Source organism: Ambystoma mexicanum, chromosome 3q (genome assembly GCF_040938575.1).
Source record: "Ambystoma mexicanum isolate Mex_15411 chromosome 3q, UKY_AmexF1_1, whole genome shotgun sequence".
In the NCBI taxonomy this organism is placed as follows: domain Eukaryota; kingdom Metazoa; phylum Chordata; class Amphibia; order Caudata; family Ambystomatidae; genus Ambystoma; species Ambystoma mexicanum.
This window is the reverse complement of record NC_090926.1, coordinates 194,049,915-194,065,925: the sequence shown is the minus strand read 5'-3', so window position 1 is coordinate 194,065,925 and position 16,011 is coordinate 194,049,915. Positions and strand designations below refer to the sequence as shown.

General features: G+C 44.6%; 1 protein-coding gene across 50 annotated transcripts in view; it reads right to left on the bottom strand.

The window, feature by feature from the left end:
* The window catches only part of NACA (nascent polypeptide associated complex subunit alpha), a 140,364-nt gene that overhangs the window by 75,962 nt on the left and 48,391 nt on the right, over positions 1-16,011 (bottom strand). For 21 of the 50 annotated variants that reach the window (XM_069653480.1, XM_069653483.1, XM_069653487.1 and 18 more), the window contains 3 exons: positions 11,443-11,520; positions 7,584-7,967; positions 3,802-3,884 (listed from right to left, as the gene is read on the bottom strand). In XM_069653480.1, coding sequence (XP_069509581.1) covers positions 3,802-3,884; positions 7,584-7,967; positions 11,443-11,520 — 545 coding nt within the window. The remainder of the gene's footprint in view (positions 1-3,801; positions 3,885-7,583; positions 7,968-11,442; positions 11,521-16,011) is intronic. The other 29 variants (XM_069653495.1, XM_069653504.1, XM_069653506.1 and 26 more) reach the window with 3 other exon arrangements.

Genomic DNA, 16,011 nt, shown 5'->3' with positions numbered 1-16,011 from the left:
TAGGGTGTTGTCCATCAGGACTCCCAGATTTTTTACTACCTTAAATGGTGTTGGTGTGGTTGCCATTTCCGTTGGCCATGGAATGTAGGTGTTCTCTTGGTTTTTTGACAATATGATTTCGGTCTTTCCTGGGTTGATTTTCAGGTTGTTGGCATATATCCAGTTAGACTTCTTAGGGTGGAGTGATCAGCTTGAGCGTCTTCGATTTGTAGATGATTGGAGTGACATCTGCATGGTTGTAGCATGTAATGTATTTTCTGAAGATTCTGATTACTGGAGTCTGGCAGATATCGAAGTACAGGTCTGATAGTGAGGATCATTGTGGTACTCCAGTCGTTAACTCGTCAGGTGGATTTGTAGGGTTTTATCCACACGGTTTCTGTTCTCTCTGCTAGAAATGATTTAGTCCAGAGTAGTGCATCATCCGTTATGCCCATGTCTTCTAGTCTTTTGGTTACGGTATCATGGCTAACTGTCAAATGCTGCAGAGAGGTCAAGCAGAATCAGGGCCGAGGTTGTGTTGGAGTCTGCGTTAGTTTTTAGGTCATCCCAGATGGATAGTAGTGCCGTTTGTTACTCTTGCAGGTCTGAAACAGACTTGTGCTTGGTCTAACAGGTGGTGTTTTTCTATGTGTTCTTGGGTTAGTTTGTATACGTAGGTTTCAAGGAGTTTTTCTGGGTAAGGAATGTTTGAAATCTGCTTGTAGTTGGAGGTCTTCTACGTCGCCACTTTTTAAGAGCGGTTTGATATATGCTGATTTGATGGCTCTTGGTACAGTTCCTGTTGCTAGTGAGAGGTTTCTGCAATATTCTGATGGCGTTCCTTGTGTGAGGATTGATTTGTAGATGTCGGGGGACAGAGATCTGTGGGTGATCCTGCTATCTTGCTGTGTTTTACCAACAAGACAAATGCCTCTGCTGATATTTCAGTAAAGTTTTGGAGCTTGTGTTGTGGCTCTGTGTTAGGTCCGGTTGGTAGAATGTTGTGGTTGGTCTGTTTTGTACGATTTGTCGATGTCAATTTTGTTCTTGAAATGGTCTGCCAGGTCGTTGCAAAGTTTCTCTGAGGGGTCAGGGGTGTTGTCGCAGCCTGGTGGGTTTCTTATCTCTTTAATGATGTTTAACATTTCTTTTAGTGTGTTGGTGGCATTGGTGATGTCATAATGCCTTCTCTTCGCCTTTTTTTATTTCCTTCTTGTATGCACGGATTTGTTTCTGGAACAGTTTTTTGTCTGGGTTGTATTCTTTCCTCCATTCCAGTTCCATCATCTTGTTGTCCTTTTTCATGGAGCTTAGTAGTGGGGTGAACCATTTTGCCATTGCTCTGAAGGGTGAAGGGTTTTTCCGGGGCGATCTTATCAATTTTATCAGCAATCCATTTCTGTAGTAGCTCTGCTTTCCTGTCTAGGTCAGCCAGCTCTAGTTCAATAGTTGAGGGTTTGGTTGTCTCCAGTTGTTTGAATAGGTTGCTTGCTTTGACGCTTTTCCAGTTTCTTTTTGTGGTGGTTGTGAGTGGGGTGGGAGGGGAGGGGAGGGGGGGGGTTTGGATGCAGACTTGAGACGGTAGTCTGATCACGAATGGGATGAGATGGTCGCTCCACAGTATTAGTAAGGGGGGTGATGCGGTGATGAGTTTTTCCTTGGCAAAGATTGCGTTGAGGGTGTGTCTTGCGGAGTGTGTGGCCCCTTTGACCAGCTGTCATAGTTTTAGTTGCAAGTTGTCCATGGGTTTTGGGAGTTGCCATTAAAAGGTGGGGCAGCCTTCAGCATACCAGAACAAACCACATGGCTGGGCCTTATCTACAGAGCAACCATTGACTGGTTTAGATATTACAGGGCCTCAGTGACGTGAACAATGACCCACCCACCCCGTACTGCAAAGTGCTCCCGACTCAAAATGTATTTTATATGCCAATACAGCACAGAAAACAAAATTGTTACTAGGTGGTCACAACCTGAGACAGCGGAAGGAAAAAGAGTGAGGAAGACAAAGCAAAATGCAAGTTATTATGCAAAATATTTGAGACCAGAGAACGGTCCAGGGAGCAGTCCAGTGACAGGTGGCAGATTGATGAGTAACAGTAAGGGCAGAAGGTAGAGCAGTTTGTCAATGGGGTTTGGGAGCAAGGCAAGATAAGTAGAGACAAGAGGGGAGATGGGAACGGGTGACAAATAATTTAAAAATAAATTCACTCTGTGTAAGATTTACATGTGTGCATATATGACCATTTCAGGTGATCCGAAAAGCCATGAAGCCATCTATACAAGGGGTTCCAATAGCAGGATGTCCCAGACGATTATGTCCCGAGTCCATTCCAAAAGGCTAGTTGTTAGGGAGGAAAATTCCCTAAAGGCCATGCATAATGGCAGTTCCCCTTCTATTGCAGATGTTGTCTCACTGGGAGTAGACTGCCTCATGGTGGAAAGCAGACCTATTGGAGACAGTGGGGGACACAATGTCAAACACCAGAAGCCAAACACCAAAGGGCCACCCCTAGGCAATCCGGTGAACCCCACTCACAGTGTAGAACTGAAAGCCAGAGGCCAAAGGTTGTTAAGCTGCGCTGCAGACTCCCATGCAGCCCAGGTTTGATGGGTGGAGGCGTGTCCTGGGTCTGGCAGCAGGTGAAAGGCATACAGAGAAGGGGGGGGGACTGGAACATAGGCTGAGCATCATGGCTGCCGGGAGTGTGTCTGGAGGAGTCACTGAGGAAATCCTCAGGTCATGGGATTATCAGGAGGTATGATGAAGGCATCATATGGAGACGAGGAAGACTGAAGTGGCTGAAACTGAGGGAAGGGCAGTGGGCAGGGGAGGAAAAAGCGAGGCGGCCTCCATCTGGAAGGTCATTCCATGGAAACCAATTATTAGTGAGAAGCTATTAGAAAATGGCTGAAATGACTACCTTTTAGACAGTACATTCCATGATATACGTGCCTTGCATTTCCATTAGGCACATTCTGCTTTTATTTCCTAAAATTCACTGTGCTAGTTACTGTATGAGAGGCTGTCAGACATAAGAACCCCGAGACAGATCCAGCCCCTGAAGCCAAGATCAATTATAATCAAACAGTCAAAATATTAAGTAGCTAGTTTACGTTAAGCAAAAGCTGAATGGTACTGGTTTGCAGTCAGCCCATAAAGAATAATGCACAATCTAATTAGAGCTCAACATACAGGGAAAACCTGATCACTGCAACCTCATTACATGAATGCCAACCCAGAAACATGCTAAAGATGCAGTTACAACCATTATTCAACTACCAGCTCATGTGAAGTCTCTGCTAGCACAATGCTGCAGATGAATGGACACTTGCTCCTTTACGTAAAAAGTGATTAAACAAGGTTAACCGTTTCGTTTCAGCTCTTCCAAACCAGTCACATTTATATTCTATTCATCACACTTTCCCCAAGTAGGACACTGGCAACTGCATCTCTTCCCAATTCAGTGATCTTGCACAAATACAGATTTCATCTGAAATGTCTGCTGTAACATGTACTATTTCGACCTATTACTTTTACACATTTCAGAGGTGAAAAATTACCCATGAACCCTTTGGACTAGTTTCAAGCAGGCTTATTTCACGAGTTGCCTTTGTTTTATTCCGCTTATATATTCAATTGTGCTCACTGTGACGGCTCCTTTAGAATCCAAAGCGATCCCCTGTCCGATTGATTTTAACACCCTAAGGTCGAGGGTTAGTTTCACATATAACCGTCCTACCACAGGCTCAGTTATACTACAAACCCAACCAAAAGAGGACTTGGCTACACGAAACAGCAAAGAAATCGACACTTACTTGGGCTTGCTGCGTTGCTGTGGTTGAATCTTGCTCTTCAAGCTCTGGTACAGATTCATCGCTATCAGAGTCTGTCCCCGACCCTGTCAAAGAAACACAGGTCACATCTCTATCATGACAGCCCTCTTTGGAAGCTGCCCGACAGTCTCCGTGACTGCAGAGCCATCCCGCTGAAGGCCCGAATTACGGGTGGGGCTAATCCGTTTTTTCAGGTTTGATAACGGTTTGATAACGACATGCCTAGTGTACACTTGTAGAAAGCACTCGTGATAAACACCCACCACCACAGTCTTAATCCCAAACAAGTGTCTTAAGGCAACAGATGACAAACTAAGACATTAAGGCAACAGATGACAAACGAAGACACTAATAAACATACCAACCCAACAGACAGTGAAAGCAAAGACAGGTTTATCCGAATGTACACGGTTTATCTAAAATACATTTTTAATACTACCAGTGAAGAAACTGAGAAAGGCGTTCTGTGCTCTGTTACGGGCAGGCCACAATTTCAGAATAGTGTGGTCAGAATGTGTTTTTTTTTTTTGAAAAGCTCTTAGCTCCTGACATTCTGGAGGCATACTTAATCCAAATTCCTAGTCCAGCGAACGCACTGAAGAAAGTAGGATTAGGATCTTTGAAAGCCCCTGCAAAACGATCACAAGTTACATAGCTAAATGCATTTCTATACCCTCACGATCAACAGGATTATTCCTGTGCTAAAAAAATTGGAACATTACTTTAGCAAAGAAACGTCAAAGATCAGACCCAATCACCACTATCACATCCCACAAATTAAGTTGCATAGCTGTGCTTGCCTAGGCAAGCTTAAAACCATGTCATGAAAGGCCATGCTTGGTCTGAAGGCACAAATATTGCCACTAAACCCTCCGCTCGTTCAGATCGACAGTAAGCATTACAGCCACAGCACTTAACTTTGCAAAGCCAAGCACCACAATGGAACTAAAAAAGTTATCCGCAACGTAAACAGCAGTGGTCCTGAACCGTGGCTGGATGCAATTAGTATATCACTAAACCGGAGGATTAAAGACTCAAGTTTATTGCCTTCTACACAACCTAGTTTATCAAATGGTCTGGAGGGGCAGAATGCCAAAAGGAAGCAACATGAACAGGCAACAGCCGTGACAGAAGGTCACTGGAATATCTGCCATAATTACAAAAGCAAAGATACTTGGGGCCACATTTATCTCAGAAGGTATTGTGGCACACACAAGGTTTCACTGGAGCACAGATGGCCTTAACTACCTCGGGCCACAAAACTACTCATGTAAAAATCAGACTACCACAACCCCGAATTTGAGTGACCAAGCAAACTTTTTAAACAATGCTAAAAACGTTTCAAAATGATAGATTCTCCTTAGTCTGAACATTACAGCAGGAACATAACACCATAACTCATAGCAGGCATTTGTACATAAATACAATAAAAAAAAGAACACCCACACACAAACACTTACTGTACATTTCTTCTAATACCATTTCACCTAATGAGATTTCACCGAAAATAGTAGGCAAAATGGATGTGTAATGCATAATAGATGGGGTAAGGGTACAAGTTACGGTAGGGAGTGGAGGGTCAGTCTCCCCCTGCATTAAAAAAAAAGTAGATTTCGTTTGTCGGTGAAATTAACATTGGGTTAAATATTATCGAAGCAATCGCACGCACCCCACAAAAACACCCCTCCTGCCTGCCCACTCATTGGTTCCCTAGCATCCACAGGAGATAGATGGCTTAAGCTTTGCTGTTCCTTATTCACACTAATTTCCACTAAAGGTGAGGTGTACTCAAATGACTAACATGGAAACACTGAGCAAACAGGAATGGATGGATCAAATGTCACCCCTAAATACCATTTTAGTTTAACAGTCAACATACCGCACATAGTCTAGTCATAGACTATTCTACAAGCCGCTACAAACACAAAATGTTAGTGACACAACACACTACCACCTGGGTCATTTTGTTTCCAAAGCAGAACGTGGACTTCTTGACCGACCAAATCAAGCACTTCAAAAGCATTAGAAACGATCAATGTGTGTGGTAGAAAAGGGATGAAATCCGCATCTGGGGCTCAAGTCACATCATGAATAGGACTGATTTATAGGGAAGATGGAACCACCGTCCTCTTTTAGGGGCCACAGAAAAAACAGAATAGGATTCCGTGTATAATATGAAACCATATGCATTTTTTTGGGTTTGTTCAAAAATCCTTTCGTTTTCTATTCGATAATATCACTGCATACAGATATATCGGCTGGAGAGCGACGAACCATTACAGGAGCCACAACTTTTTTTTTTTTTTTTTTTTAATGTGGACCCCCTCCAAGTCATATCTTGTGAAATCAGTGTAATAATTCACCTGTACGGAAAACTGTATCCCGTTTCTTTCACACCAGATGCAGGGTAATAGACGGTGCCTTACGAGTCGGGATTTCAAGTAGTATCCCATGGGGGTGGAGGGGTTTGATGGACAAGGAGTTTAATGGCCACAGATTGCTACCATGCAGGCAGGCAGTTCAATCCATGCATAAAGATCATGAAGCATAGTTTGGGTAGGCATTTAGTTCACTATAGAGCTGCCAAGAGATTTTTGGAAGATGAGTCAAACCCCGGACCTAATTTCTACAGATTTTGATAGGAGTGCTTCCTCCCCTTTTAAACGGGCACCTGGTACCAAAATGATGCAGAAAAGAGCTCAATAAAGGACACTCACATCACAGTGGAGGGAGGAGCCAGGGGGAGGGTGGAACTGGCGATGGCTGGTGGAAGAGAACTGGAAGCCCACAGCTTAGAAGTTATGGCTGCGTGACCAAAAGCAGAGGAAATGGCTCCCTTCAAGCTCTAAAGCAGACCACACAGAGGAAGCCACGTTGGCAGCAGTGGCGCAAGACTGGTTACAACCCGAGATGGGTCCCTACCGACCCATCCACTTCACAAAGTACCTCATAACATTTCAGTGCGACTAAGCCGTATGGTTACACAGCTACTTCAGCTTTGTAAATGGAAGTGTTCCCAGGCATCATTTGTAAAAAAACCATTCTAAAAAATAGATAAGCCGCTATCCTGTTATCAGCAACAGAAAGCCATAGCAGCCCAGGTCATCAAAGCACATGAACTTACTTTCAGTGAAGAGAGCAGGTGCTATAGAGAGCAGGCATGTCAGGCAAGCCGGTTGTCTTTGAGCAACAGAGCTCCCTTCCTTGAATCTGGCCTTACCAGACCAGGCAACAATAGACCGGCACAGATTAGAGAACACTGGTCCAAGAAAGCACTTAAGAGTCCCAATAAAATAGTCATTTAAAATCATGATCTAACTCGAGCATAGAAAAGCAAAAACCAAAAAACAAAAATGGTATAGGGGTGGGAGGGAAGCACACATGAAGCTGAAAAGGGTGGCACATGAGGACTATGCATGCATTATTGCCAAATTTTAGAGCTTTGGTATGGTTACCAGTACAACTACCAGGGTTTAGCCTTTAACATGCCAAAAATGAAATGGGCTACACAAGTACACTTAAATCAAACTAGCACAATTTGTTTAACCATCTATACCAATTGTACTTGGAACTCCATGTGCTGATGTGGAAGCCTTGTGTAAAAGATGTAAATCTAGATAGTGTGCCAATGTTATGATTTCTCTATTATGATTATTGGACTGGAAGTAAAATAACCCATGATTTGCCAAGACTAAGGGTTAGTACTTTGGTCAGCCTCCGTGTGGCTAGAACTCCATGCACACTGCAACCATGAGGCAAAATACCCTTGTCGTTCTTCAGCGCAGGCTCTTTGGCCAAAGCCACCGGGGCCATGGAAACAGGTGGTTTGGGAGATGCAATATCCACCACGATGGGCTGGAAAGGAGACTCATCAGCAGGCACCTCTGGGGGAATCAGAGGTGGTAAATCGTCTTCTTCCGCAGGAACAGCAGTAGGTGGTTTAGATTCAAGGGATGGAGGCTTCGGTAGAGTGCATGGTGCGATTTCAGATGAAGGTGGAGATGGTTTTGAAAGCATAGGGACAGAAGGTGCTGAGGCAGGAGCATCAATTAACAGTTTAGCAGATGAAGAGGAATCAACAGTGACCAGAGTAGGAGTTGGGAGAGGATGAAGAGTAGGTTCAGGAGAATTTGGCAAAGCAGTATTAGCTGGAATAGGGGGAGAAGAAGAGAGGTTAGAAGGAGCAAGAAGTAAAGAGGTTTTATCAGGAAACAAATCACTCTGAAGTGGGATGGAACTGAAATGATCATTAATGATGGATGCAACTATGCGGGAGGTTTGAGATTGCGCAAAGATAACATCAAGAGGTTCATCACACAAAGAAATGTTTGTCTGGCGAACATCTGTAGCTCCTTCATGCAGTTCAAAGTTAATAGGCTCAGCAGGTTTTGGAGTGCATGATGCCAACAGGACAGGTACATCATCTACACGTACCTCAGAGGCATTAACTATTGTTGCAAGCTCAGTTGATGCCCCAAGCATAGTTGTAGCAAGGGAGTTCACTAGGCAATCAAGCACAGCCAGCGGGGTATCAGCCAGATCATATTTGGGATCACCAAGGATAGAGGGTTTGACAGGGGGAGTCACAGCAGCCGGCACACATGCACCTACCTGAAAGAACTCTGGGTCTTTTAACAAGGGCTGAATTTTGATCTCTGCCAATGCAGATACAGTATTAAGAGAATCATTTTCATTTTGAACATCTGAAACACTGCAAAGTACATGTGTTGCTGTTTTCGAGCTGGGGAGACCCAATGCATCTTTTAGAGCTATGGCAGCATGGGTATTCAACAGCGAGGCATTCGTGGTCCCCATAGTCCCCTCTTCGAAGCACAGGGCCTGCATCAACGTAGGTTTCTCTTGAAATTCCTTTGATAGTGGGGCAGCTGCAGTTATTTCACTTGGCATCAAGGCAGTGGCTTCTTTAATCACAGTCTCTGCTTTTTCTTTTGGCAAAGCAACCAATGAGTCTATTGACACCAGTGCCTCCATCAGGACCTCCTTTAGCATAGAGCCTTCCATCAGTGCCCGATTGACTACAACATCCTTCCCAGTGGAATCTACCATTAGTTCATGGGTGTTCAGCTGGTCTGGGAAACCCAGAGAGACAGCATCACCTAGAACCTGGCACGTAGTGGATGCATTTATAAACATGGTACAAGCTACATCAACTGGTGTGACATGCAAGGAGTCCACCAAAGGTACAAGAACAGTCATGTTTGGGGCACCATCGCCGTGGGTATTTAATGCAGTTTGAGAACATTAAACTGCCTGAACAGAGGATGCTGAAGAGGGAGCAAGATAACCAGTAACTTCTTGCCAAGGGATATCTTTCTGCTCCAAAATCAGGGCATCATCTGGTCTAACTTGCAAGACTTCAGCAGAAACGTCCAACTGTACAAGCGATTCTGCCAGGCAAAGCGCAGTCAAAGGGGAGTTTACTTGCATGGAGAAGACAGGAGTGTCTTTGAGGGCAGTGCCACAGTCTGCCAGATTACCATTTTCGGAAAACTCTTTAATGTATTCTTGTGTAAAGGCCTTTAAGTGAGCAGTGCCATCTGCAAACATTTTCACAGAGGTTGCATTTACTGGATCCTCCAACTCAGACCTCTCCCACAGCCGAGGTTTCACTTGTATTCAGAACCTCCTTCACACAAGGGACAACTGAAGTAATAGAAGAGTCTACAGAGTTCACATTCAGAAATTCTGTGTGGGCTGCAGAACCACGATCACCAATTAAGAGCTCATTTGACAGTGGGCCACCCAGGGGACTTTTATGGGAGAGTACCATCTGGCATGGATGGTATACTGCATCCAGATTTTCTTTCTTGGCAAGTCCAACTCTTGCATGATATTCTTGCACATGTCCCTCTGGAATGCTCTCCAATACATTTGTAACAGTATCTTTCAGTAGGTGGGTGCCCACTAGATTAGCACTGTCAAAAGATGGGTCTGCAGCTAGAATCCCACGAGAGGGCTTGTCCATCAACACAGGGACCACAATGGGAACCGTGTGATCTAGATCAAACGAGTTTTCTAGAGATGCATCCTCCAATGAGGTATGTAATAGTTTCTCTGAGTGTGTCTTAGGCATGTAGCCCTTAGTGACTACTTTCAAGTTGGAGGAATTCCCCTGGTTGCGGGTGCATACTACAAATTGAATTGTGTCCAATTTAGCACAGGGCTCATTGATAAGATCTTGGTTCTCCTTCAGCTCTTGGTCAGGGAAATCAGAGTCTGCAATATGCAAGACATCCAAAGATGTGGGCGGGGCCTGGGTGATGTTCTCATCCAAAGAAGTCAGAGAGAAGTATGCAGATTTATGCTCAAATGTAGGGTTGCCATCTGGCTTTGTGGAAGTTGCTAAAGCGGGACCAACAGTGTCTGAAGGCAGCAATGACGACATTGTGGCAAAAGCAGTGTCATCTGGAAAATAGTGGCTTTTTTCAGCAGCAGGGTTAGATGGCAGCCCAACTGAGTCCTGGCACTCAGTGATTGGATTAGAAGCAAGCAATGGATTAGAAGCAAGCAATGTAAATGCAGTACGACGGATCACCAATTCCTGTCTATCAGAGCCAACAGGTTTTAAAACAGCTTTTAACCCCATAGAAAGAAAAAGATAAAGGAGAAATACAGCATTGCTCAAAGAGGATTGATAGAGTGAAAACAGCAGAACATGTAAAAATCAAAATGGATCCATGCTCACAGATGTGGACTTTTCATTCTGGAAAATATTTTTAAAACAAACTTGCTGCGATTGTCTCACCTACAGATCTTGGAAACTAACTGTGCAACCAATATCTAATGGGTTAATGCATCCACATGTGAAAGTAATAACACTTGCTGTCCGTTTAAAACACTTGCATTCATTACAGAAGACTGAAATTGCTTCTTATTGAGCCGACTTCACAAATGTAGATTACTCCCAAAGATTTCCCAATTTAAAAGCCTATGCAGAATCAATAAACCATGAGCAAGTCACGCGAACAAACAAAAGTCACATGAAGATCTAATCTGGTGTAAGCAGTCACATAGTCGCAACCCAGTCTCTGGAAGCACTGGGGTCATTAACGAACCAAGAGTCAGCCATGTCTCAATTCAATAAATTACACACAAGTTAAAACAATTCACCCGTGAACTGCGCTTGTAAGTGGGGGTAGGCATTTGCAATTGAAGCACCATAGACTTTGGAAGCTTGAAGGCCCAATTAAAGACAGAAAACGAGCTTATAAAGGGCAGGGCCACCACTATGTAAAGTAGTTTGCCTATGGTAATTTCTCTGGCAATTAGGCAGCTATTGTAACCATTTCTCAAAGGTTGAATGAGTGCCGAAGTAAACCATTAGCAGCAAACTGTAAAAGAATAACATGAAGTGTGCATTCACATTAGTGCACACCTAGCATGTATCAAATATAAATTTAACTCTGCATATCAAACGCAAGGTACCTGCTCCCCAGTAATAACCATGACGATTGTGCACACACAGGACAAGACCTGATTGAGATTATGCAGTTGACGAGTTAATTCACTCAAACCAAAAAAGGCAGTGCATTCCACCACGAGTGCCAAGCAATCCCCACACAACTGCATCAAGGAAGAGTAGCATTAGTGCACGCAATATACCTGAAGATGAAGCTGGAGCAGCAGAGGTAGGGCTTGCAGGTTTTGCAGGAGCTAAAACAGGCGCTGCGGCGGAAGAGACTGCAGAAGCACCAGCGAGTGGGGAAGGAAGAGCAAGAGCAGGTTTAAGACGAAGTCTTTTACACTGAGTATTTGATCTAAAACAAGAACCATGGGGTTTAGCACTGCCACAATCCCCGAAAAAGAAGATGCCTTCAAGAATCAAACCTGGACGTTTACACCTTTAGCTGAGCTACACAAGACTGCAGTGCATGTAGTGCCCCTTCAATGCAGAGGGATGAGTAACTGCTGAGTGAAACAGCCCAGCCAGACGTCTTTTGTCCACCACTCTCTCTTAACTGGCTAAAGGGATACCTTCCTCGCTCTGCTATTACGTGGGAAGGAGCTTCCCATACTTTGCCAAGGACTGAGCAGAAGACACTGTCCACCTGACTCGCCATAGAGTCTGAAGAAAAAGCACCACTGTAAGCAATCAGGACAGAACTGTACCTGGGACAAATCCACCACATTACCCTTTTAGCGGAGGACCACCACACCCTTGACATGCAATAGTATCCCCCTGGACTTAAGGTTTATACCTTAGACCCTTCAAAGGGTCTTCTTCAGTACGGCACTGGTCCAAGAGACCATTATTCCGATTTGGCCATGTCCATCCCTCTACCAGAAGCAGGGATGTGGAACGTAAGCTTTATTTATATTCCGAGATGCACAGCTGGGTGGAATCTTTGCAGGTTGGATGGACAGGGCTGCTGCTACAGTCATATTTCAAAAGGAGCAGCGCATGCAACCATAGGCGCCTCAGGGGCCCAGACCCCAGTGCAGAGGTCAGCCTCATGAGCAGTCTTCCAAAGTGGCATTTGATGGTGTTCATAGCAAGCCAGGGAATAAAATGCTCCTTCGCACTGCTGCTGTGGGTGTCAGTGAGCATAAAGCAGTGGGGTTTACAGCGTTCAGCTTTCTTTTGGTGTATGCAGGGAAAGAGACCGAAAATGAAAGCATACTGATCAGACACTCGCACCAGACAGGATGGAAAATTGTATATGTATTGCTTTCTTAAAACAATATCAGGGCGTAATTTTGAACAGAAATTACTTACAAAATAGGCTACAAAGCAGAGGGCAGCATAGGATAAGATACCTTTACATAAGAACATGCATAGTTGGATTGAATGACATACAGGGGGGTCAAAGGGTACGAATAGGAACATGCCAGAAGGATAAGCAGATTTACAATATTTGTAACACTGAGCGAACGAGGCCAGCATTTACACATCAGTCCTGGGGCAGAATGCAGGAAAGGTGGTTTGTGTGGTTAGTTTGGACGGCAAGGCGAATAAGAGTGGTTGGGGCACTGAAAACTAGGCTAAATCCCCACCTGCTTACAATTAGTGAAGGCATGCTTTTGATGGCAGTGGGAGGGCATGCCAGTGGAATTGGACAAGTAGGGTAAAGGCGTGGAAGCGGGAGGGGGCACAAAGGAGGACCTGGTAGGTTGTGCAGAAATGAGGAGAGGGAGTACAGCACATGCATTCAACGAGGTAATAGGGGCAAGACCATGGATGTTGTATAGAATGCATGCACAATTTCGCTCTTTAAATTCCCGCTATTAGTGGGTTATCCGGGACTGTTTTTTGCAACTTTCCATCCCTTGGTAGCAAAGCAGGGGTTCGGGACCCATCGATAAGTCTTGAACACTGTACTGGCTTTTGGAGAAGTCTTTTTGCTTTAGTTCCCTTGCTCAACTCATTTTGGGGCATTCGCCAACCCAGGTTACCAGTGCAGGGGAACTTGTCCCCTGTGCTAGATTCTTAAGATTATTTTACAATGGCACACATCACCTTGCACTTCATATCCTTCACTCATTAATAATATTACCGTTTGCCATGTGCCTAGTATGGTCCCTTAGATCCAGACCATACGCACGGTTACTTTTTTTAACTGCATAATGACATTGAATAACAGTCAGGCAAGGTTTTCTTATTGCAGCTTTCCATACGTTTTGCCATTGTTCGATTCCTGTCCTACTTTTTGAGGAAAGTAAAGCCTTTTTGCCCTCCTTGCCTTGCTTCTATTTGGGGGCAATGGTCAGTTGCCAAGGCTGACTGACACTCTTTGTGAAATTCTTAGTCTATTTGAAGCTGCACACAATGTACAGCGAAATGTGGCAGTGGTACTTTGTACTCTTTTTGTAACCTTGTGAAAGTAACAAAAATGTGTCCAAGACCACCCGGTGGCAGCAGATATTTTTCTACATTTTACCGCATAATGCCATTTGGAGCACCATGTACCCAATATGGTGATGCACCCTTTAGCAACCTTGTTCTTTGGCCTTCTTCCTGCAGCCTCCAGTAAGGAAACAAACACATGAAAAAGGCAAAGTGGCAGTGTGAGCATCTGACCAGATGTGGGGGTTGGGAATGCGTTTCCAATCGATAATTATGGCCATGGGCAAGTCTGTTGCAGGGCAAATGTGGAGCAAGAGGCTGCCCACGATTGGACAGCCGTTTACGGTTTAAATGGTGCAGATCGTTTGCATTGGTGGGCTGTGGGAGACCAACTCAGTCTTCAGGGGCCATAACGGTGTTTCGGCCAGAGGGCGAGGACTATTAAGCCATTAGAAAACATAGCCAATCACAAAGGTTTCACATAAAAATATAAACCAACTTTTTTTCCTTGACAACTTATTAATGTGAAATATTTAAGTGTAAAAAAACATGAATAACATAATATTCGTGCTTCTAGTAAGTTATTCTTTTCACTTAATGAAAAATGCACGGTAAGAGTAGGAAAACGTAATGTTCAGTTGGGCCACTAGAGGGGGTAAATACTGTAAAGCAATGTTGAATTTGGTGGCTATGCCGGCTCGTATAGCCTGCAAATCAGCCAATAGGAACAGGTTATTCATCCGCCCAGGGTGCCAAGTTAGGATAGAGTCCTGCAGTCATTCTTCAGATCGTAGTTTGTAGCGAAGACCCCTATGAACACCTGCTGAAGATCAGAGGACATGTATTCAAAAATATCCAGCATTGCATCCAGACAAATTCTGGTGAAGCCCTGCCTCTGGATCGATCTCCTGAAGACCATCAGTGCTAGGACGCATGGGCTGCTCGGAATAACTAGTCTGCACCTCTACACACTGATCCTACCCTCTGGAGCCTTCGGAAGTCTACTGGACCAACCCAGGAGTCTAACCAGCTCTGGCCTTGGCATCGCTTGAGCATCATCCCAATTCCACGTTTGGGCTCTTAACTTTGCAGGAATTTACTCTCCATCTCGTAGAGGGGTCTTCTTGGCGCAGTTTTAGTCTTTGCCATGCGTATCACCTGCTGCTGCCGACTGCAATGTTTTCCCCTGCTGCCCGTTTCCATCTGGCCATGGACTAGTGGGTGCCTAGGTGGTCCAGCTGCAAAGCATCAGAACAGGCTCGTCAAGAGCTCTGAACTGCCATCTAGCCAGAGCCGAACAAGACCACTGCACCCACCAAACATGGACCCCTGGCAGTGGAACCAACGATAGAAGTGGGCCTTGTGATATGAGGAACCGTAGTGGTGGTTTTTAGTGGAATCTGGGAGACTTCATGGAGCTTTCCACCCCCCTCCATATGGTTGTACGGGTGGCAAAGTCCTGAACCTACTCCGCTCTTGCCTGTTGGTTTTGACTTTGTTTCTTCCCTTTTAACACTCCTTACTGCCTACAAAAAAACATCTTGGACTTTATTTAAAGGACACTGGGCCCGACCTACGATAACAGAAAGGCCACTTTAGTGCCAATGGCCTTACTTTACAAGGCAGGGTAAACTTGTTTTCATTTCTGTTACAGCGTTTTTACATGTGTTTCTCTGAATTTCAATAGCTTTCGCATTACTTAACCTTCTTTACTCGACGTTTCAAAACTGAATCACTTCTGTATTAAAGGAAAAGGTGTAGGTGATCTAGATCACCCATGGTGCATGTGCATAGTATTTTAATAGCTTACGGGTGTTTGTGGCCTAATACATTAGTGTATTTCCACACTTTAATCCATTTGCGTGCATGCGAGTGCTCGGTGTGCGTCATTGTACCATGACACCACACCCATATCACCTGAAGTCTAGGCCTTACTGCTCTACCACCTACCCAGGATGAGGTTGCCTAAGCCAATCTCTTTTCCCTATTCACTAAAATAGGGTGGCATCTCCCTTTGGGCCGATTCTGACGACCCATTTTGACAGTACCATACACTTCAAAAAGCCAATGACACAGCCATTTTGTTCCATCTTAGGCAATGCCATAAAGCATGCACTTTTGCAGGATCCAGCTTATATTCCTGGGCAAAGTGACTGACCTGGCTGGATAGGGGCTGCTCAATTCACATTACAGCATCAATTGCTGGACAGATGTGGGCGTTTCCAACATATTACGACTGGACAGTCCTTACTTGTTTGAATGGTGCACATTCCTACCACAGGTGGTCTGGGGAAGCCCCAGCCCGAATTGGGAATCTGAAGGTGTCCTGCAACCATTTCTCAGATCAACCACTGGAACCTGTGCTCAAGACCCAGAAGGCTGATGCA